A 25,608-nucleotide genomic window follows, 5' to 3' on the forward strand; every position below is an offset into this window, starting at 1 on the left:
ATACTATGCAGCAGAAAGAAAGAAGGAGCTTCTATTCTTTATGACAGCATAGTCAGGGGAGAGAGATAATAGGGCAAAGAAGGGGAAGGACCATCAAGGGGCGTATAAAAAAAGGATCCATGGATAAAGGCAATGGAGTAGGGGAGGACTGAATGTGGAAGGTGGGGGGTGGACAGGTCAGGAGAGAGTAACGGAAGAAAAATGGGGACAACTGTAATTGAATAATAAAAAAATTAAAAACAGTAAATCATTCCAGCTCCTTCCATTTTCTTCACAGAGTATAACTTAAACATTTTTTTTTGCATTTTATGAACTATTTGGGTTTCTTGTCATTTTACTAATACTTAAAATATTATAATTCCCAGGCAAAGTACTGGAGAAGCAGCTTAGTAGTAGAGCATATTTTTTATAATTGTGAAGAAAAATGGTGAATCCTGTATCACGGAAATGCTACTAAGGAAAACTAAATTCAACACATATGGCACAAGAAACTTAAGAGACTGGTGTGGAGATCATACCTTTATCAAATCAGTAAAGTTAATAACTGAAGTGCTGTTGAGGCTATGTCTAATCTATTTAATCATCAACACATTCAATATATATTTTGCAGTGAGCTGACAGAATAAAAAAAGGATTAAGAAAAAGGAAGATATAATTTCTTTATTTAGGGCATTTATAGCATCCTAGGAAAAAAATACAGATATATGAAATTACACATTATCAGGAAAAAATACACAGAAACTTCCAAAATAATGGAATAAAAACTGAGTCTGTAATTGTTGGAAAATGAGGAACAGAGGAATGATGAAAGTCAGATTGAATTATCAAAGGACAAGATTTCTAGGGAACTCATTTTGAAAAACAGAAAATTCTCAGAGGTTATCTAGTCCATACCTATCCCATGTGTTTCATCTTATTATAAAGAAAAAAATGAGTGACAAAGAAAAGTTGTGATATTGATATTATAAAATCTTCCTTTTCATCACTGCTTTCAAAATCAGTTAAATTTAATTGGTTTTCCTCTTCCCATATGAAAATATTCTCATCCTCAAAAACATAAAATATTTTTACTACATTTCTGTTGTTGGTATTTCAGGGTGTCTCAACTTGGCAAACTAGGCAGCCTTGACCCAGCATTTTAAATGAGAAATAATAGTTGATATTTTCTCATATTACTTGGTTCAGATTTGTCCTTGAGCTCTAGAAGCTGTTGTTTAATAAGTTGTTATTCTCATCAACTGCTTCGAACATTTCATTTATCCGATTGCTGGGCTCTTGAGTATTTGCATTTACATCACCCACAACTAACAATGATGTGTACAAGAAATTTACACAAAACCTTTCCCTTAAATATAACTGAAATTTCTTTACATTATCTTCTTTCTTTAAGTGCAAGAAGTTGGTTCTTTTTGATTTTTTTCTTCTACTGAAATAAAGTTGATCAAATATATCACCAATGTCATTATCAATAAATGCTTTTCGACTATTTGCCTTATTCTTATCTTTGAATGTGTTCATGTTTTTGCTTGACTCTAGTAAATAGGGGTGTGTTTTCATCCATAAGTGAAGTTCCAAGGAATTTTCAATATCAGAACCTTTGCAATATGCAAATCCTCGTTCTTCCTCATTTATAGGTTGGATAATAACTGTTAGTATTGGGCAATGTTGACCACAAATAGCATAGAGTTTATCCAAAGAGTCTCCTTCCTGAAGTGCACCATGAATACTATTATTTCCAGGCAATGGTTGGTTTTTAATAGTATCATCAGAGACAGGATGGACTTTATTGGGAGTTGTAAAGACATGAGTGACAGATGTGCATATTCTTTCTGACCTATGATCACCTTTATTCTCTGTATGATGATTTGGTATTCTCTCTTTGGGGCAAGTTTTATTTCGAACATCTAACAAATTTTCATGAAAAGGCTCAGAGTCACTACAGTGAGGCATGTTAAAATCACTGCACTTCAGTTCAAGAGGTTGAGTCAGTTCCTCCAATTCTGAAGAGGATAGTTCAGCCATATTAGGGCCTAGGGCCAAATTTCCAAAATGTGAATATAGTACCTCATTACTATTATTATCAAATAGAGTATCCACTGATGTAGTGTCTGCATTGCCACACTTGTCAGAATTTTCAGGAGATGATACTCTTAGCATATGATTTTCTTTCAGAAGCCACTTTCCGTTGTCAATCAGTACTCCTTTCTCTATGTCCTTGAGGATTCTGTTATGGTCACTTTGTTTGTTAATATGTTCTCCAATGTGCCTCCCATGATAATTGGACCTCAGATTATCAAAGTCACATTTATCTTGCCTTTCCTCCTGAAATTTCTGCAACTTAGATGAACTACTAGATACCTGTTCAGAACAGTGAAATGACTGACCTTCAAAATCATAAAGACCTGGTTTTCTAGCACACTGAAATTCCATAGAATTGTAAGGACAAACCTGAGGTCTGTTTGAAGACCCAGGGAAAAAAGATGGTTTAACAATCTCTGCTTTACCATAAAGTTTTTCTATTGTTCTTTTAACAAATCCTTTATTGTATTCTTTCTCTTGAGCAATCTCTTCATCATTGTCATTAGGACCATCACTGGATATTTTATGTGGTTGGTCATTCTCACTGTCATGTTTATAGTCTGAACAATCAGAAGTCACTGGTCTCTTGAAGCAGTTTTTAAAATCAAGAGAGGACTCTGAACAACTTTCAATTTCTATGTTTTTCATCTTCATTTTTACTCTAATTTTAGTTTCTCTTTCATTGAGCTCCTTTTTGATATTTTGCTTAGCATCACAGCAAAACAATAAAGATGGTGGTGTTTTCAGCCTCTGACTGGTTGTCTCACAAATTACACCATTCCTTCTTTTTTCTTCTGTAATGTTCCTTATAGGGACTTCTATCAATCCCAAATTTCTACTACCCTCTAACTCTTTCTGGATCAATTCTTCAGTACCTTGCTCTCCTACATTTAGTTTTGTATTAGAGAGATCAATGTCTTGCTTTTCTAATTCTTCAAAAGATTCCAATTCTGAAATGTGTCTTTCCCTTGATGTTATACTGTTGGTTATTGAGCTTGGTTCTTCAGAAGTCTTTGATTCCTGATCAAAGAATACATATGCATTTTCATCCTGAAATTTCTTTAATGAACAATTTTTAAATTCAATTAGAGCACTGTGCTTCTTATCAAATTCTGGTTCAGTTGCATTTAGGAAATAGTCACAGTGGCTTAAATTGCTATTCCGGTCTGACACCAACATATCATAACCATGTTTATACCCAGGGTCTGCCAAAGTATTTTGGTCTTTCTGAACATCATTAACTATTTCTAACTCTTCAGTCAATTCCAGATTATCAGTATATGTGATTTTGTTGGAATTTAAAAAGTCATTGGTATTGCAGAATTTGATGGGAATGTAGGCCCCATCAATTGGGCAAGCTCTCTCATAAGTACAGTTATCCTCATGTGCCTTATGGGAAGACACAGCATCAGTAAGTGGACAGAAATCCTCTACAAAACAAGCCTGATTTATAGAGGTCTGATCCATGATATAGCCATCACTGTGGGGAAAAATGTTACTGAGGCTACAAGTCTCTTTTGGAGGATAAATCTTACTCACAGTGCACATCTCACATGGACAGCAAGTCACCTCTGAAACACAAACTTCAGGAGTACAGTCCTCACTGGCACTTAAAGAGATTTTCTGTGTTCTTTCATTTTCAATGTACTTAGTAACTCTCTGAACATTGTGTGTGGAGTGTGTGGAACAATTTGCAGTAAGACATACTGGAATCACATCTTGTCCTTTTTCAGTGAGTCCAAAGGGATTTGTAGTTGACTCCACTAAACTGGAAACAGCAGCCTTCAAGTCATCAGCTTTCTCTGTGATGGCAATGTGCTTTAGAACCTCCAACAGAGCAAGTAGTTCTGAAGTTCTGTTGGTAGTCTCATGATCATTGCCTTGACTGAAGCTATTCATACTTCCCTTTAGGTTTAGCACCAGCAGCCAAGCTAGAAGGACATTAGTGGATGAATTACATATTGGGGAATGGAAAGGAACATCTACAAGTGAACCTGGCATTTGAATAACACCATTCTGAGTCTTGTGAATATTGGGAACTAAAGCTTGCAGTTGGCGAAGCAACAGGACTAGTAAGAGGTCTTTTGGAGTGGCTTCTTCAATTGGATCTACTTGGATGGCAGCCTCTACACTTTGCCCTTTTGTGGATAGGTGTATTTCTTGGTAAACAAAGCTTGGTAAACAAGGTCCTGACTTTTCAACAGATACTTCACTCTTAGTATCATGGTCATCAATAGCTGACTGTGACAAAGTACCACATTCATGTAGTGAAAGCAAACAAGCATTCAGAGATTCAACCTGGCTCTTGTGGAGATCTTTGGTAAGTTCTTCACTATCGTTATCTTTGTCAAAAGATTTACCTGTCTCTTTACCTAGATTATTTCCTGTCACACTGGCATTTTTAGTTATGTGCTTATTATTTTCCATAACAAAATTATTTCCTTTTTCAGATTTTATATGGTAATTATTTCCTGGTAAATCATTGTTACAATTTACCATGCTCTTTTCCTTTTTGCATATTGGTGTTGATTGTTTAGGTGGCAAAGCTGAATGTGGATTAATGTTCTGCAACCATCTCTGTATATAATGTTGAACTGAACGATGGGTAATATCCTCAGGAAAAACAGCTTTTTTCAAAGAAGGTAAGTGACTTGCTCGTGTTGTAACACGTTGTTTACTAAAAATAGTTCCTGATTTTAACTTATTCTGTATTTGTTTTTTCTGGCTTTTTAGAGTTACCTGTGAATTATTAAATTTTGAAACTAAACTCTTTTTTTCCATTCTTCTCAAATGCCATGATGCTATTTCTGTTTGAGTCTGGGGTCCATAAAAAGCCCTGGGGTTTTGATCAAGAAAGTTAAACACATGAAATAAATTTTGATTTTCAAAAGTATTTTTGCAATATCTGAATTCATTATGGGGAAATGCTTTATCTCCTTGACCAATTTCTTTTTTTACAGGTCCTCCTAAGCTTACTTTGTTTAGTGGTCTGATTTTTCTTTTAGTTAAAAGTCCTTGAACCTTAGAATTCTGAATAGTATTTAATTTATTTATTTGGAAATTTTTGGAATTCTCAGCACTGAGATTACTTTTGGAACAAAAATAATTTGTTTCTATTACCATATCACTTGCATGGAGATCTTCCTCGCAAAATAGCACTTCTTTAACTGGACTGTATGAATCCTGCAATATGGTTTTCTGTGCAACTCTACTTCTTGTGTTTATGTTCTTACTCTTATAAGGGATTTGTTTAGTTGTAATCTCCCCACCCTGATGCCTATAATTTATCATTTGCTGTTGAGATTTTGTCTTCTTTTTTCTGACAGCAGATGACGCAATCTGCTTTTCAATTTCTGGAAATTTTGACAAACTGCACTGAACAAATTTATTAATTTGTCCATCAATTCTTCTGATGACAGGAGAAGATCTTGCTGAAGCTGGAGTCTCAGAAAGAGCTCTGTCAATTCCAGAGTTACTTGAAGAATGAATTGCATCTGCAGAAACAGGATGGAACCTATCACTGGTGCCACCACAATTTCTTAAGTTCTTGATATCAGTTTTGTTGTCTGATGTTACACTATCAACTATACCTTTTTCCACAATTAAGTTTCCTGGTATAGTACATGATAAGCCATTATTATGGGACATCTCTAAAACCTTCTGACTTGTAATTTCTATAACACCAGCACTTATTGCACTTGACTTGAGTTTTCTGCTTTCCTTTTTGCTTTCTAAAGATGACTCCATCTGCTCATTGTTATCTATCTGAACAAATACTGGTTTATTAGATACTGATGACATTTTACTACAAGAATGTGTAAACAAGTGATACTCAGATTTGTTTTCCCCATCTTTCCTTTCTTCACCATAGGTAAATTGTCCGATCATTTTCTCTTGAACTTCAGTTTCAGATAGGAAGGTCACACTCCCTATCACAGATTTCTTTTGTCTCCCTCTCCTTGGACCAGGTGTAGGAGGCCTATAAAAATGATGATCTTCTTGACCCTGAGTTCCCTGAATAGCACTTGTGTCCCTAGCAGCATTCTCTGTACTAGAAGTTTCAGCCTCTCGATCTGTCATTTGAGTGTTTATCTCCTCTACCAAACTGTCCTCTTGGTTATTGTCCTTCTCGAGGGGTGAGACATCAGCAGAAAATGAGTATGTTTCAATCTTTTTACCAGATGAAAGATCTGCTCTTACTGGAAAACTGCTTATCTCATGGTCTTTGTCATTATTAGAAAGACCAGATTTACTGACATTGGCTGTCCATTTCATGGTTTCCTCTTCTTTTATCTTAAATCGAACTTTCATCTCAACTGTCACAGTGCCATCTTGATTAAAAATAATTGATTTCTCAATATTGTCTTCAGAAGGATATATCAGTAAATTCTGAGAATCCTTTTTTTCTAAGGCCAACCTATTTTCAGGAGCAAAGGAACAGTTTGCATAGTGATCATTATCATGCATTTTGTCAGAAGAAGCAGAATAAATCTGGGACCTTGGACTTGAAGGCATACGTGTGCTTACTTTCAAGATTTTACAAGTAAAAGATGCCCCACATCAAAATATAAGGTGGAAGATAAAGAAATTATATATACAAATATCCAATAGAAGAGGCAGCAAAGAAGAAAAGGAAAAAATGAAATAATTAGTGCAAAAATACCATTATTTTCTAAATTCCATAGTAAAAATGACATTAATATGTTTCTCACTTCTATGCATTCATTAATTTTTTTAAATTTACTGTAATATCTGGTACATTTCTACAAACTATTCTTTAAAAAGGCATAATTATAACTGAATGAGGAGATTTATAGGATTTTAATTCTGTGTTGAATAAGGCCATTTTAAAAACAAAAGTATAAAACAAAAATTGCTGAGGATTCTACCAAAAATAGATCAGTGCAGTGTTTAGTTTTGTTGTTGATGTCCTTTACCAGTATTAAAATTCAAGTCTAACCAAGTATTGCTCACTTATTCAAACAAAGCAAGTAATAATTTACTGTGGTATTTATTTTCCTTTTTGCACATATCCAAAAGAGACATGTATGGCATTATAAAAGCCAAAGCATTTTATAATTTATTTAAAGGTTACATTAATCAAATAATTATTAAGTTAGCACTCACTCTGTATAATCAATGTATATAACTTAATATAGGGCACAAAAGAGGGTTAAACATAAGACCCAGATATCTCATTATCTTTATAATGTGTATATCTAAAGATAATCTTGGTACTCATCCTTCTTACTTGCAATCTAATTTTTATTAGTGATTTATATAGATTTTCACATTCTTGCCACCAATTAAATACTTTTACCTTTTCAAAATACAAACCTAGAAATATTTTCTCTTATCGCTCTGTACTTTTACCAAAACTGTTAATGAAAATATCCCACTCACAATTTTTTATAGTAAAGTTTAAGGAAGCCCTCAGATTCCCTGAAACAATCAACAGTAGAGGAATCGATACTATTTATTCCACCTCTGAATAAAAGTAAAACTAAAATTTAAGTATAAATGGTAACCAGTATTCTAGTATGGAGTTAAGATACTTAGCACAATGAATAATGAGATTAGCTATGCATGCATGGGTATTTATAGACTATGCCACACTCCTAAGCACCAAGATGCCATCTGCCACCCCTCCACAGGAAAATAGCACATTATACAGTATTTCCTAAGAAATTATCAACCTAGATTATTACAGCAAACCAGCATGAAATGGCTACATGAACCTTTTCTTTAAAAAAATAAAAGGGGAATCTATGGGCCTGTGGTTTTTACTTCAATAAATGGAACATGTATAAAGTTAGGGATTTTTAAAAATACACTCAACTAACCTACTGAGCTCTGCATGATACTACTTAAAGAAAACTCAGCAACTACCAGAGCTTTCACTTACATACTCCATAGAATTGCTCTCCAAATGAAGAGATGTTGGCATTTGATTTTTTTAAATCTGAGTATTATATAAAAAACTCATACTTCATTAATTTAATTTAAACAATAATATCACTGATTGATATTGAAAAATCTAAAAAAATTATGAGATAATTTTTATGATTTTTCCAACCACTAATATAAATAATTTCAGTTTAGAATGTTTTTGATCCCATCATTTTATCCTCTGTGATGAAGAAAAATGGCCATTTACGCATGGATTTGTGTTGTTGTTGACCTAAAAAATCTCGGGGTTAAATATAAAGGCTACAGATGAAGTGACTTACTCTTCCTGCTTTCTGACCTAGTATATCCCTTGGCATACACACGATGAGAGAACCCTGGTAATCTGCCAGGAAGCAAGTACTTCTGGATTTCATATTTCTCTGGTTTAAACGGCTCCCTTCCAGCTGCCACCACAGCTCCAGAGCTCAGCATCACCGCCTGGAGACTGGGAACCTAGAAGAAACCAAAGGGTTACAGTCCTTACATAAGCGGCATGAAGTTGTTGTTCTTTCCATATGGTAATGTTACAACTGATTTAATCAATTCAACAACCTCCTGGGCTTTAAAGAGATAATCGCCAAGTATTTATTAGGCATCAATGATGTGTACAAATAAGGAAAATACCCAAGTGTGGGTGCTCGAGGTTAAACCAAAACCCTTATTGAGCCTGCATACTAGCTGGAAAGAGACAGGCTGGTGTTCCATCAAACTACGGAAATCTTTAAAAGGTCTCCTACTGCCTCTACCATCCCCACCAACATATCCAGCTATAGCCTAATGTCTATGCACCAGAGGACAAAGGGCCTAATGGACACAGCAGGACTGGGAAGGTGAGCTTCTGGGGACACACAGACAACTATAGGGGAACTTTCCCCTGCCCCCCCAACAGGGATTCCAGGAAAATACTTTCTCTACCTAGCAGATTATGACTCTCTGCTACTCCTTTTCAAGAAATATGGTCTAGATCACACTCTATGCCAACATATTATATAACTCAGTACTCAGGGAAGGCAGAAAAAGGGGACGGAGCATTAAACAGAAAGCAAGCTCCAGTGTCACTTCATCAGCTTCTGACTGGGGAACAAAAGAACCACGCTCCCAGGTGAGCCAGCCATGTCTCCTGAGGATGCGAACACACAAGCACACACAGGCAAGGGCGACTAAAGGCTTCCTTCCCCAGGGCCGAAGTCACGCAAGACAAGAGCTCAGACATGAGGAGCTTCAAGAATGCTCACCTTCCTTCCATCAGTGGAGTAGAGCTTGGTTATGCGGCACTGCATGATCTCTGTCAGGTGCTGCAGAAAGGCCTCGAAGCTCTGGGTGAGCCTCCTGCTCAGAAGAATCACGTGCTGGGTTTTCGGGTTGCCGTTTCTGAAAACTGTAAGCCTCCGCGGGGTGTGCAGCAGGCTGGGAGTGGCGGCGGGGGAGTGGTGTGCATGTGTACTGATGGCTCGGCTGCTGTGCCAGGGCCGTGGGCGCCGTCGGGCCTGGTCCAGGTCCACAGGCTGCACCTTCCTGCTGTGGGAGCACAGGTAGGATTCACCGTCCTCCAGCTGCTCCAGAGACGTGATGCTGTGCCTTCCTCGAGGGGTGCTGATGTTCCTCACCCCAAAAGGTAAAGGTACCTTTCTTGACAAGTTATCCAACAGAGTATCAAAACTTTTAAAGGAACGAGGGTTGACCACGACCCTGACCCCTCCAAATTGTGGATCTCCACTCTTGTAGAAGCTTATCCTTTTGGCCACAACAGGATGAATGACGCTCATATGACGAGGTGAAGGAACTTGACCTTCAGAAGAAGTTGGATGGATCATGGAAAAACTGGTGGAAGGAGTTTCACTCATTTTGGCCAAGACCTAGAGAAGAGAAAAAAATATTCATCTCCAGAACAATAGCACCATAAAGGATACATGATAATGATGATGTAAGATAACTATGGTTGTGGATATCCAGGCTGTTCCTAGGATTTCATCCATTCATTTATTCATTCATGATACCTGCCTGTTTTGAAATATAATATTAAGGGCTTTACAATAAGAAAAATAAATGAAACAGTTAAATAACAGTATTTCTAGTTTAAAGATACCTAAAAACACTCAAAGTGACTAGGTAAAGAAATAACGATTATATTAACACCCATGCAATGGAAAGCTATGCAACCATTAAACCTGGCTTTCTAGATTTGTATTTTTAAGTATATTTTATTGATTATGTTTTTACAGTTTTCCCAACTTTCCCCATTTATCCCCCCTCTACCCTGCACCCCCCAACCCTCCAGCATTCCCCACCTTAGTTCATGTTCATGGGTCATACATATACGTTCTTTGACTTCTCTGTTTCCTATACCATTCTTAACCTCTCCCCGGCTATTTTATGCCTACCATTTATTCCTCTTATCACTGGCTGCCTTTCCCTTCCTCTTCTTCCTCTCCCCTCCTCACTGAAAACCTTCCAAGTAATGTTCATTTCGCTGGTTCTGTTCCTTTTCTAGTTGTTTCCTTGGTTTTTGTTTTCATTTGTTTTTTAGATTTAATTGTTGATAGTTGTGAGTTTGTTGTCATTTTACTGGTTCATAGTTTTTGATCTTTTTTTTCTTAGATAAGTCCCTTTAACCTTTCACATAATGAGGGCTTGGTGATGATGAACTCCTTTAGCTTTATCTTATCTGGGAAATACTTTTTATCCTCCTTCCATTCTAACTAATAGCTCTGCTGGATAGAGTAATCTTGGATGTAGATCCTCGCCTTTCATGACTTCAAATACTTCTTTCCAGCACCTTCTTGCCTTCAAGGTTTCTTTTGAGAAATCAGCTGCTAGTCTTGTAGGAACTCCTTTGTAGGTAACTCTCTCCTTTTTCTCTTGCTGCTTTTAAGATTCTCTCCTTATCTTTAATCTTGAATAACTTAATGATGATGTGCCTTGGTGTATTCCTCTTTGGGACACTCTGGGCTGCCTCGACTTCCTGGAAGTCTATTTCTTTCGCCAGATTGGGGAAGTTTTTCTTCACTATTTGTTCAAATAAGTGTTCAACTTCTTGTTTTTGTTCTTCTTCTGGAACCCCTATGATTCAGATATTGGAACATTTGAAATTGTCACAGAAGTTCCTAAGTTTCTCTTCATTTTATTGAATTCTTATTTATTTTATTCTGGTTGGATGGTTTTTTTTTTTCTTTTGTTGCAGATCACTGATTTGAGTCCTGGTTTTCCTTTCCTTCACTGTTGATTCCATGGACATTTTCTTTTATTTCATGTTGGGTAGACTTCATTTGTTCCTTCATTTTGTGATCGAGCTCAATCAGTTCTGTGAGCATCCTGATTACCAGTATTTCAAACTCTGCATCAGATAGTTTGGCTATCTTCTCTTTGCTTAGCGCTTTTTCTGGAGTTTTGAGATGTTCTTTCATTTGGGCCATATTTCTTTGTCTCAGTGAACCTGTTATATTGTGGGGGGTGGTGTCTTAGTTATTCACCCAGGCAAGGCAACCCTCTTTGCTGTGTCCTGACACTGTCTGTGGGGGAGGAGTCAGAGGAGGAACAGTGTAGCTCACTTGCTGGGCTCTACCCCCACTTTTCAACATGTGAGACTGGGAGTTTTTCCCACTGTGGCAACCCCCATGGTAGTTTACAGCCAGCTTGAGTCTTTAGTTTCCTGTTCAGTCAGCCCTATGTTGCCAGGACAGTCCACCACTTGCCTTGGGTCTTCTCTGCCTCCTCCCACCCATCTCAGTCTCTCCTACCTCTCTGGTGAAGGTTTCTTTAACTCCTTGGTTGTCAGAGTTCCATGCAGTTTGATTTTCTGGCACTTCTGGTCATTTATTGTTTTTAGATTGGTTGTTATCTTCCTTTAGGTTGTGCAAGGAAGTGAAGAGTTTCTACACAAGCTTTCATCTTGGCCAGAACTCTAGATTTGTATTTATTGGTGTAGAAAAATGATCACAACCTATCAATAGGTGAAAAAGTAGTTTGTAAAATACATGTGCTATGCCATTGCCTATAGGGAACTAATCTACCACAAATGTAGCTCAGCCCTGGTTTGGAAAACTGACATACTTGAGGCAGCACATAGGAGCCAGGCCCACAGATCAGCTTTTCCATGGGGAAGCAGGCCTCTATTGCACCTCGGCTGCTTTGAGGCTTGCTTTTGTTAAAACTCCCTCACCCTGAATTGAAGCAGAAAATGTTTACTTTATATCTTTAAGGTAACTTCCTGAAGTCTGTGCTAATAATCCCAAGGATAAAGTGTAACCAGTTCTACCACTTTTCCCCTTGCATTTGCAACATCCTTTTCCTTGAAGTAATCAGCAACATCCTTTTTTTGTTATCTGTAAAAGGTAACCACCTAAAGCAAACATGTGCATAGTAAATGAGGACCATCCTTGATGTAATGTGCCCAGAAAAGCAATAAAAACTTGTCCAGGCAAGTGTCAGGGCCCTCTCTCACTCAGAGAGTAACCATGCCATCCCTTTTTTTCCACAGGACTTCTGTAGTTCATGTGCATTTGTCACATGCATAACACTACGGACCCAGCTGGTCAGAGTCTGCATCAATTGCCAGTGTATTGTACTGGCTCTCTGTATCCATGGAATTCACGTCTGTAGTCCAAACAACTACAGATGGAAAATATTCACGAAAAATTGTTTACATTTTTGCTAACGTGCACTATGTAGTTATGCCTACAATGGTTGCATCTGTATTGAATATGTACAAACTTTTTTCAATGTCCTTATCTCTAAACAATACAGTTTAATAACTATTAATATAGCATTCTCATTGTATCAGGTATAATAATCTCAACATAACTTAAAGTATATGGGAGTATGCACATAGGTTATATACAAACACTATGACATTTCATATAAGGGGTTTAAGCATTCACAGATTTTCAGATTAGTGGTGTTCCTGGAAACAATTCCCCCATGGATACTGGGGTCCAACTTGTATATAGAAGATTGGGCAAAAGTAACTTAATAATACTAAATAATATGATAATTAATAGGGAAGTAATACAGGAATTGTGTTTCATGTACTCACAATTGTAAATCTACTTTCACCCACACCCGTTTATTTGTTATACTAGTGGAAAAAGACCAAAAGTAAGTATAGCCCAGTATTGATTGTAGTTATCCATGGATGGCAGAGCTAGTGATAATATTTGTGTTTTTTATACATTACTAAATATTATGAATCTTTAAAATTAACAGATATTATTGAACAATTAAAGAAATAAAATAGATGCAAATCAGAAACACCCAATGCAAAAATTAGTCCTGCATGTCCTGACAATCAAGGAAAAATGGGGGAAATAAGAAAAGTTTATAAACTTCAAATTATCTATTGGATAAAACCAAATGAGTTCATCTGGAGGAAAATGTTTTCTAACATTGAATTCTACCAGAAATGTATAACACAGATCCTTAAATAATAGCAATATTGAGGTTGTGTAAGATGTTTCCATTACCGATTACAGAAAATGCAGGCAAATTATCTAACACTACACTAATCCTACATTGAGAAACTACACTAAAAAAAAAAACATGTGTTTAGACTGACAACATTGGTATGTGCTGCTAAAAGTGGTGTAATCTGAATATTACTTCCACTAATGGTTCAAAAATAAGAACTTCAAGAGGAAATTTCAGAGCCATTTTTAGCCAATCACTGAGGTTTTTCTTTTCCACTTCCCAGTAAACCAAAGGTCTGATTGATAAGTAAGCTTCTTGTGGAAGGGTTTATCTGTTTCTGGGCTTGTTTTTCATTTGCAGCATGTTATAGCTATTTTCTATTATTTTAAATCGATATAATTATTAGTACCTTTTGTCACAGTGAGAATGCCCAGCAGCCTTGAAGACAAATTGAACATCACAAATAAATGTGATCAGTATTATAGAGATGAAAATGACATGTTTGTCGTTATACACTAGCTATAATTAGTCTGTCTCAAATCACCTACCTAACTAACTGTTTGCAAGTTGTTATAAAAGATTCTTCATATATCTCTAGTATAATTTGTAAATCTTCCTTATAGGTAATTTAGAAAAATGAATTTGGAGAATAGCCTAGAAATTAAGTGTGTCTCCTCTTCTCCCTCCCTGAGGGGTTTAAAGTAATTACAGTACTTAAGACGATAAAGGCAGCTGCAGTGAGCATGCGCATCAGGAGCTGGGGAATCCAGCTTTGCAATGCAGTCAGCAAAACTGGAACCTCTTCTCATCCTCCTGATAAACAGTGATATGACCTTGAACAGCATGCTGCTTAATCTCTGTGACCTCTTCAACTATAAGAGGGATGAATTTCTTTAGTATTTAAATAAAGGCTTTAGAACTCCTTCCTTCCAATTACTTTTTAGGTTGGTTTACTTACATATTTGTTTGAAAATATTTTTCATGAATAGTGTTTGAGATACATTTTTCATCTAATTTTGGAAAATTGTATTTATATATATTTAATGCACAATGGGGCTTTTAATTTCAATAGTTTTCTGCTTGGATCACACTATTTGGAGAGCTGTGGACCTGGTGATCATGTTGCTATGTGCACTGGTAGGCTATGGTTTTTGGTTCACTTGTTTGTTTGTTTGTCTGCGTTTGTTTGTAAGGGTAACTAAAATAGAGAAAGGAGATTTTGTGCCAGGACCAGGAAGGAGAACAAGGAAGATAAGTATAATTGGAGAGAAGGGAGAATAATAGGGTGGCCTATTGTTCTTATCCCACTGCTGCCCACTGCTGCCCAATGCTGAGCACTGTTTTTAAACCTGATGCATGAAAGGAAGAAGCTGAAAGTACCATTCCCTGGGAAGATGCCAGATGTCTAGTGGTATCTGAGGGAGAATTTGGAGAGAAACTACCTGCAGCAGGGTGGTTGCCAGTACTTTGATAAGGAGGCAGTAGCAAAAAAAACCCCACAAAAATATAAGTTTGTATGATCCTTATTGCACGTAAGAGTATCTCTTGGAACTCCTAAAATCACTGAGGGAAGTTTTTGATAATGTTGAGATTTTTGCATACATGCAGATGAGGTTTAAGAGGCTATGGGAAGGTGGGCATTGTGTGTATGGTATAGACATGATGGAGATTCAATATTATCATTGAATAAAAAGATCTATGTACATACACTGCACAATACCATCAATGGGGAAAGGAGTGCAAGCCAGTTGCCTTCCAGAGGAAGTGTTTCAGCTATTGCCTTGATCGTGTGTATCGTTTACATCGTTTACAGGGACCATGGGAAATCCACAGAGTAATTCAATAACACAGTTGAGGAAGAGTCAGAGTACCATGAGACTATTAAGGAGAGATGTGTAGCCTAACTGAGGGATAGGGGCTGAAGGTGGGAAGAGATGGCAGTATCCAAAGGAAAGCCTGTGTGTAGCTGTGGTGCCAGAGCCAAAGAGTGGTGATGATGTCTTCCAGGAAGAAGGCAGGAATGAGTGGGGAATCTGCCAGTGCACAGGAGTAAGACCAAAGACATGGTTAGTAAATCTTGACAGTAGCATTGCCTTTCATGAAACAGAGCTACCAGACTTCCACAACATTTTGTTACCCCGATTTAGTTGTGTACCTTTTTAAATCAGCCTTAAAAACTAATCAGAATTTGGATGCAGATTTAAAAATGTTTCTTTACATATGTTTTAAATTGTAAGGTTTATTCTATCTCTTGTGACATTGGGATAAGGCAGTAATATACTTAGGGGCTATCTAGTGAACAAACAAAATCTCAGGAGCCTAAAGCAGTCTAATTCTCCCAGCAGGTTAAGCTGAAAAAGAAGTGGAGGTGGACAGGAAAGAGGTACAAGGGAAACTGTAGAAATGAAAGCCCATCACTTCCCTCACCACTGATTTACCAAGAAGTAATAATGGACCTAGTTAACAAACTGTCTTGGCTCCAGCCCAGACATATATTGATATCTATTTCTAATAATTTGACAGCTTGCTACCAATATCTTCTCCTTTCTGCACTCTTTTCAGTGCTTAAAGTCAGACCATGGAACTATCATGAATACTAGTATTGCTTCTTAAGATTAAGTAGATTTTTTCAACACCCTTTGGTTGCCTACGTTCAATCACGACTATGCTTATCTGTGTTGTCTTTGCTCTCAATTATCTGTGCTGCTTGAGTGGAATGCAGTAGTTGCCCCTACCAAGAGAGATGTACCTTCTCTCCACTACTCATTTGACAAAACAAATCACAAACTTACAGTATGGTCAAACATCATTTCACTAATTGTATTTTAATTTTCATTTTCTACCATGAAGTAGGGATTTGGGAAATTCAGAAATAAGAATGACAAATAAGAAAAATGGTATATTCATAGTGTTAGTTCTGTGGCAAGTCAGAGATTTATTATAAGAAAAAATAATTAATTTTACAGATTATTGTAACTATGAGGTGGGACTGAGGGCTGGGGGTTCAGAAGAGAAATACTCCAATTATCCTCTATGGTAGACACAGCATTGTTGAATTATAATCATCTTCCTTCTTTAATGTATTGCATGGATTTCTCTAATCAGTAAATTGTGCATTTATAATCAGAAAAAAACTTTACTCATATTTGAATGCACCACAATTTCTTCATTTTCTGACACTGATATTCTCTCCTACTTCAATTTCAGCATACTGTGAAAGTTTGTGATGCATTTGGGTAAGAGACAATAATTATTAGAAATATTTCTTCTTTTTCTAATAGTTAAAGATAGAGCACAAGTATGCAATCTAGACATACAATGGAAAATAAAGTATAACTACCCAAATATCAATTATTTTTTAAAAATATTTTAAATAATTTTGTACTTACCAGACTTGAAACTTCCTTATTAAAAAAAAAAAGTGTTTGAAGTTGTTTGGATAATTCACATGAAGGTTACTGGATTTGTAACCTGCTCATTTTGTGCAAAGAAACTAATGTTTCTGTATTTATGGTTAGTGTATCCACTCAGGGATTAAGTGCAGCCAATTAATTTAATTCAAGGTGATGCTAATCACCAGACAGGATTCATCTTAAAGGGGACCACATCCATAAATAAGTCAGTTCCTAGCATGCATGCTCCACGGTTCTAAAATCTACCTAATTACTTTCTCTTGTATTATCTTGCTCACCTAGTGTCATCCTTAGGACAAAATACTTTGCCAATTGATAAACATTTGTCTCTCTAACAACCTTAAGTCTTCACTTATTTATATTAAGGAGGAAAAATAGCTATGCTGCCAAAAAATGAAATAGTTTGACATTGCATCATTCTTTGATCAGTAATTCTGAGTTAATATTTGTTAATAGTAGTCATTAAAAAGGAAAGGACTTGAGCCTTTTTGTTTTTAATTTAAGCACTCCCTATTACCTCACTGGTGTAGTTCTAATGAAAATGGCTGGAAACCTAAACAATTTGGCTGCTCAGCATAACACAAGACAAATGAGAGAGGCACCACATGAGGAAGTGAAGTAATTTCATACTTCTGTACACACAGCACTCTTCCACTGCTTTGTTTAATCGTGATGAGATTTGAACATATTTTAGGACTTTCCACACATGAAGTCCTTGGATGATACCTGCTGTCTCTAATGGCTACCTGTAGTCTAATCTGATATGAAGATACCTCACCTAACCAGATTTCTTTCTAGTCTTCCTGCCTCAGCTCTGAACCACAAGAACAAGGTAAGGGGCCCTTCGGGGAAAAATGTTCAGGTAGAAGTGTGTGTTCCAGAATATTGTATCCAAACAGATCACACAAAAAATAATTATGAAATTGCACATTTTGCCTTACAAATACTGACTTTGTAACAAGTCAGTATTAAAAAGGAAAAAAAGAGTAAGAAAGGAAGAAAAAAAGGGAGAGAAGGAAGGAATGATGGGAGAGAGAAGGACAGAAGGAAGGGGAAAGACAGAAGGAAGGAAGGAGGAAGGGAGCAGTAGATAAGACATACGATAGTTTCTATGTACTAGAAACAATAGTGATGAAACTATAGTTTCATCACTTAACAAAAACATGGCTATTGAATCAGTAAAGAAATTATGTTTACGGGATAGCAACAGGCATGAATGGTGTCATAACCAGCTTCAAAATGAAGTGCAAATATGAAAAGTTTGGATGCCAGTGTGGCTAGAGTAGCAAGGTACCAAATTATGTAGAGCTTTATACCCCTTGTTAAAGACTTTGATTTTAAGTAAGATGAAAAGTCAAAGGAGGGTTTTGAGAAGACGAATAGTGAACTGACTTACATTTCAAAGTAAGATGTGCTGGATATTGTGTTATAAAATGAAGTTAAAAATAAGTAGATACAAGAAGAAAATAGTGTAGTAGAAAGTGCTAGGAATCTGGACACTTGGACAATAATTGTACTGACGGAAACTGTGTGAAGTGACTATTTTTTGAACTCTGGAGTCTATTGGAATGCATTCAGCTTTCACAAGAAGGTTTGCTTTTAAACTGTAGTTAATTTTCAGCCATTAGCATGACAGTGTCTATCCATCTCTCATTCCCCACCCCTGTGGCAGGTAGCTGTGGGGACAATAGCCTGAATTCCTGGAACAGCCTGTGGGAGTCAGGGTCGGCAATAATGACCTTGCTCTTAAATATTGGGGTTCTGTGATATCATTGCTGATTACCATTTCTGATCATGGAGGTGAATAGAAGAGGTGGACAGCCATTCTCACAACCTACACTGGCTGAAGTGGCTAGTGAGATTTAAAAGGGACAACAGCTTTTTTTCCTCTTTTTCTCCCTTTTGGGAGCATGCATTTAATGACTAGAATATTCCAAAGCAACTGTGCATGTGGGAGAATTTAGAAAGCCACTTTGCATGCCCAAGGAAAAACACAAGCCAAGCAAAACCTGAAAAGACCTTAAGCTTTTATGCAGTCTGATCTTTGGCTGAGACAATGTGCAATAATTTAAAAGGAGACCAAGAAACCCTAGAGAAGGGAGATAATTTGATATCTAGATGTTATAACATAAGACTCAAAGGTCCAGTTTTCAAAAGAAAAAAATCACAAGACACTTACAGAAACAGGAAAGTATTGCTCACTCGAACAAAATCTATCAACAGAAGCTATCCCTGTAGAAGCCCAAATACTAGACAAAGACTCTAAAACAACTATATTAAAGATGCTCAAGTTGCTAAAGGAACACATTAACAAACACATTAAATTAATGTATGAAAATTAGAATATTAATTAATAGATAGAAAATACTTAGAGGAACTAAAAAGAAATTCTGGAGTTGAAAAACAAAATAACCGACATCAAAAATTCACTAGAGTGGTTCAGAAACTGACTTGAGCAGGCAAAAAAAAATAATAATCAGGAGAACTTGAAGATAGAGCAATTAAAATTGTTGGGTGTGAGAAACAGAAAAAAAAAAAAGAAAAGTGACCAGAGTCTAAGGGATCTCTGGGACATTAAGCTACAAATATACGCATTGTGAGAGACTCAGGAAGAGAGAGAGAGCAAGAGAAAGGGAATATTATTTGAAGAAATAATGGCTGAAAACTTCCTTAGATGTGATACATGAATCTATAAATTCAAGATGATCAATGAGTTTCATATAACATAAACTCAGAGAGACCCACACCAAGACACATTGTAATCAAAGTGTAGCCAAAGATAATCTTGAAAGCAATAATAGAGAGGCAATTTTTCAAATAGGGCAATTTTTCACATACAGGGATCCTTACTAAGATTGTCGTCTGATTTCTCATCAGAAACTTTGGAGGCATGGTGATACATTCAAAGTGCTGAAAGCAAAAAAAAAAAAAAAAAAAAAAAACCTCAATCAAGACTTCTATATCAAGTAAAACTGTCCTTCAGAAAATAGTGGAGAGATTAGGGAATTAGCAGTTAAACAAAAATTTAGGTAATTCTTTACCACTAGACCTGCTCTGTAAGAAATTTTAAAAGGAATCCTTAGTGTAGAAATGAAAGAATATGAGACATTACTCAATGAAGTGAAGTAATTGGTATGAAGAAATAAAGGTCTGTGGTAAAGGTAAATACTTTCAGGTAAAGGTAAATGGGCAATTTATAAAAACTAGTGTTATTATATTTTTTGTTTAAAACCCCAGTTTTTATTTTTACATGACTTAAAATTACATAAAAAGTATTCATGTCACTATACATACAATGTACAAGGCCTTAACCTGTGATACCAATAACAGGAAGAGGAAAAAACAGAACTGCATGGGAACAGAGAAATTTGAAATTCTATTGAAATTAAGTTGATATAAATTCAAATTAGATTGTTAAAATGAAATGCAAGGGGAAAGCAGCAGGGATAAATGAGGACAACTGTAACTGAACAACAATTTTTAAAAAATACTAGCCCTGGCTGGTGTAGCTCAGTGGACTGAGCATGGGCCTGTGAATCTAAGGGTTGCCAGTTTGATTCCCAGTCAGAGCACATGCCTGGGTTGCAGGCCAGGTACCCAGTAGAAGGTATGCAAGATGCAACCATACATTGACATTTCTTCCCTCTCTTTCTACTCTCCTTCCCCTCTTTCTAAAAATAAATAAATAAATAAATAAATAAATAAATAAGTAAGTAAATAAATAAATATTTTTAAAAAGAAATACTGATAAAGAAATTAAGAAAATGTTATAATAATTCCAACAAGAGATAGGGATGGCTCAGGCCAAGATGGCTGCTGTGGAGGTGGTAGGAATAGTCAGATTTTGGACATTTCCCCTGTGGTGCTGGCTATGTTTGGTCATGGATTACATTGGATTAGATATAGCCGAAGGAATAAATTTGAGAGTCATTGACATACTAATGATATTTAAAGCCTGGGTAAAGTCTGCATGAGAACTTCTAAGAAGTTTGTGTGAGCAGAGAAGAGAAATGTCCAAAGAGAAGAGTCTACAGTATTCCAAAGTATAACAAACACAGGGATAAGGAGGAACCTGCAAAGAAGTATGTGAGGAAAAATAGTATCAACACAGTAGTGACATGGAAGCCAAGAGAAACAAGTATTTCAAAAAGGAGATAGTGATGAACTATGTCAAGTAAGAAGCTTGGGCTTTAGCAATGTGTTATCAGTAACCTTGACAAAAGCCATTTTTGTGGGACAATAGGGATAAAAACCTCACCCAGGGAAGAGAAAAAGAAAACTGAAAAGAAAGGAAGTAGAGCCACAATGGGAGGTAATTTTTTTGGTAGTTTTGGTTTGTTTGGTTTTTCTGTTTAATATTAAATATAGTACAATATGTGTGCGTATGCTGATAAGAATGATTCAGTCAAAAGGGAAGATTTGATGCTGCAAGTAAGAGATGAAAGAATTGCTGGATCAGTGTCCCAAGGACATGGGGTCTAATGCACAGTGGAGGTATAGATTCTAGAAGGGATTACTTAGAAGGTCATCCCTAGTAACAGGAAAGGATGTAGATAGAAAGGTGGAGGTGACCTTCCATTCTGAGTGCTTTTCTGTTCTCAAGAACCTCAGATGAAGGACTATTCACTGAGGGTGCAAGTGATGAGGAGAAAGTAAGGTGAATCTGAGAAAAGAGGAAGTGTTCACTCCTTGGAGTGACTGGACACTCCACTCCTTGGAGTGGAGGAGTGACTGGACAAAGAGGTGTTGTGGGCTTGCAGGATGCACTGAAGACCTGTTGCAGGTTTGGGGTCACAAGTGTAAATTGACAACAAGCCTATATTGTAAATATATAGACTGACTACTGCATGCAATTCAGGCTGTCTCATACTGCACACCATTGATCTGCAATGATCTAATGTGATGCAACCATTCCTTCATCTGTACCTTTGATTTCCCCTGATACATATCCATCATAGCTTACTGCCTGTACCCAGAACTACTCAACCTGGGTGTTCCCAGCCCCAAATGCAGAGCTCTCCCCCATACCTCAGCATGCCTGACTGTATTCTAATGTCCTGTGAGGCCAAACAAAAGAGCCTGATCTCTACCCTGTGACAATAGACAAGACAGGCCCAACTTCTGTCCTCATGGTGCTTAGGGCCTAACAGGGAGACAAACTCAGCCCAAATACACTTTACTAACCAGAATGTTATGGTACAAACTGATACTTGGAGGACCTAATAACTAGAAAAGATTTTAGTTTCCACAAATTGTTGTAGTTGTAGTATTTTTATCAAGATACTAATTATATTTAAGACTTTCTAGTTTTCACTACATTCCCCCTATATTTTTTAGCATTTTAATAGGATTTGCCTATTTTCAACATTTGATATAAATGAAATCATGGTCACTGTATGTTCAAAATCATCTTGTGTTATTCTTTAAAATTACTTAACCTTTCATTAGCCAAACACAAATAATAGTATAGAGTGAAAACAGAAGGCACAAAGGGTTTCTACATGTTTCAGGACATTTGACACCCCACCATAATCATCTATGGCTTTATTATGGTATAATTTACATGCCATAAAATTATCCAGTTTAAAGTGATGATTCAATGAAATATTTATAGGGTTTTGCAACTACCACCATAATATAATTTTAAAACATTTAGAATACTCTAACTTTAGCACACCACAGATACTTTGTGCCCATCTGACTATCCTCACACCAGTCCTAAAGAATCAGGAATCTGTTTTCTATCTCTATAGATCTGCCTGATCTGGACATTTCATATAAATGAAATCATGTGATATGTGGTATTTTGTTACTACCTTCTTTCACTTAGCACCATTTTTGAGCTTTATCCATGTACCATGAATCAGTATTTCATTCCCTGTTAACGCCAAATATAAATTCATTTTATGGATTTTTAAATTTTACTTTGTTTTGTTTATTTATTCACCAGTTGAAAGGCATTTGGTTTGTTTCCAGATTTTGATTCTTATGAGTAACACTTCTATGAACATTCATATATAAGTCTTTGGTGGTATCATTTCTTTATGAAAGAAAAAAAATACACATCCACATGTTAAAAATACTTTTAATTTTCTTTCTATTTACCTTTCTTACTTATGGCAGAATTTCAAAACTTAATTTTTTATTGTAAAGATTATGTATTTTTAATAAACCCCATTACTTACTTGTTTTGTCATTATACAAGTTACTGAAAGGTTATGAAAATCAATAGCAAAACAAAATGGTCACATTGGTTGATAAGAATTTATATTCCAGATCAAGAGAGAGTAGACCACTTCACATTCCTCTTGCTAAGTATGTACTAAAACCTTGAACATTATAGATAAAACAAATACTCTGAAAGACACAGAGAAGGAATCAGAAGGGCTCTGGATCTCAGAAACCAAGGAATGATACAGTAATGCAGTTTTCAGGTTTTCTTTTTGCCTAATTTATCCCAAATTGAGTACTGGAGAAGCTAGCAACACAGAAACATCAGTGCGATAGAAAAAAATGCCCCAACATAAGCCAGCTATTTCTAGTAAAAGGACAAAGGAAGTGGCAATTTAGCAAGGTAACAACAATAGAAGACAAAAACAATAGGAGATATAGAAGATATAAAGAGACAACTGAAAATCTTAAAACTGAAAACACATAACTGAAATTTAGGAAGCCAATAGATGGTCTCAACATTATAACAGTAAAAACAGAAGAAAGAATTGACAAACTTTAAGATAGAAGAATCAAAATTACACAATCTAAATAACAGAGAAAAAATAGATTAAAAAATAAACAGAACCTCATGGATCTCTATACCAAAAGAGCTAATATTTGGGTCATCAGAGTACAGAAAGAAAAAGAAAGCAGGTGAGGCTCAAAACATATTCCCAGTAATAATGACTGAAATTTTCCCAAAATTTTTAAAAGGAAAACTACAGCTTCAAGCTAATTGAACCCCAAGGACAATAAACTCCAAGAAATTCACACCAAGACACATTATATTTAAACTTCAGAAAAATAGAGACAAAGACAATATTTTAAAAACAATCAGAGAGGAATGACACATTACTTTTGCTAAAAACAAAATTCCTCATGCAGCAACATTTTTACTGATATGTCCCCTAGAGCAAGGGACATAAAGGAAAGAATAAACAAATGGGGTCTCATCAAAGTAAAAAGCTTCTGCATGGCTAAAAAAACGGTATTAAGATAAAAAGAGAACCAACTGTATGGGAAAACATATTTGCCAATGATACCTCAGACAAAGGTTTAATCTCAAAAATATACAAGGAACTTACATGACTCTGCTCTAAGAAGACAAGCAACCTGATTAAAAAGTGGGCAAAGGACTTCAACAAACACTTCTTCAAGGAGGGCATACAGAGGATCCAGAGTCACATGAAAAAAATGCTCAATATCGCTAGCCATCAGACAGTTGCAAATTAAAACCACAATGAGATACTACTTTACACCAGTCTGAATGGCCATCATAAACAAAGCAACAAACAACAAGTGTTGGAGAGGTTGTGGGGAAAAGGTGACCCTAGTTCACTGTTGGTGGGATTGCAGACTGGTACAACCACTATGGAAAACAGTATAGAATTTTCTAAGAAAACCAAAAATGGATCTGCCTTTTGACCCAGCAATTCCACTGCCAGGATTACATCCTAAGAACCCTGAAACACCAGTCCAAAAGACCCTATGCACCCCAATGTTCATAGTAACACAATTTTCAATAGCCAAGTGTTGGAAACAATGTAGGTGCCCATCAGTAAATGAATGGATCCAAAAACTATGGTATATTTACACAATGGAATTCTATGCAGCAGAAAGAAAGAAGGAGCTCCTACCCTTTGCAACAGCTTGGATGGAATGGGAAAGCATTATACTAAGTGAAATAAGCCATGCGGTGAAAGACAAATACCATATGACCTCACCTTTAACAGGAATCTAATGAACAAAATAAACAAACAAGCAAAATATAACCAAAGATACTGAAATAGAGAACAGGTTGACAGTGACCAGAGAAAACAGGGGAGGGAATATCAGGGGAGGTGGGGGAGAGTTTGAAGGAACTAGTATAAAGGATACATGGACAATAACAAGGGGAGTGGAAATGGGAGGGAGGTGGGGAGTACTGGGGGGATGAGCTGGGATGGGAGTAAAAGACAGAAAACTGTACTTGAACAACAATTAAAATAAGTAAATTTAAAAAAAAGAAGGAAAGTGTTGAATAAAAGCTACTACCAGGCAAATGGTCTACATTCCTAGTAAATAAAGAAAGACATACAATCTTCTATAAAAAAATACATGGAGTAAATGTGAAGATCTAATTGGCTTTATTAAATGGTTTATAAATCAGAATTTATCCCATCTAGAATCTAGAAGGGCACTCTGAGGAGTTGTACAAAATCAAAGATTTTTAAAGGAAGAAAAATGGGACAAGGAAGTTAAATATATATATATTATATATTTAAATATATATATATTTATAATATATAATATATATTTATATATATATTTATATATATTTATTTATATATATTTATTTATATATATTTATTTATATATATTTTTATATATATTTATATATAAATTTATATATTTATATATATTAAATATATATTTATAATATATATATTTATAATATTTAAATATATATTTATAATATATATTTATATATATTTATATAGTTAAATATATATATATATATATTTCAGCCCAGCAATAGTGCATTTACCCAATGGAATACTATGCAGCAGAA

General features: G+C 35.9%; 1 protein-coding gene across 1 annotated transcript; it reads right to left on the bottom strand.

Annotated features, from left to right (window-relative positions):
* Positions 1-646: 646 nt before the first annotated feature.
* On the bottom strand, positions 647-16,924 carry RP1 (RP1 axonemal microtubule associated). The gene is given in 4 exon segments (XM_053660792.1): positions 647-6,605; positions 8,310-8,481; positions 9,264-9,884; positions 16,821-16,924. Coding segments are annotated over 3 exon segments (6,492 nt in total). The 5' UTR covers positions 9,873-9,884; positions 16,821-16,924; the 3' UTR covers positions 647-894.
* Between the last annotated feature and the right edge of the window lie 8,684 nt (positions 16,925-25,608).

The sequence above is a fragment of the Artibeus jamaicensis genome, unplaced genomic scaffold (assembly GCF_021234435.1).
Source record: "Artibeus jamaicensis isolate MK-2021 breed Jamaican fruit bat unplaced genomic scaffold, CSHL_Jam_final scaffold_916, whole genome shotgun sequence".
In the NCBI taxonomy this organism is placed as follows: Eukaryota; Metazoa; Chordata; class Mammalia; order Chiroptera; family Phyllostomidae; genus Artibeus; species Artibeus jamaicensis.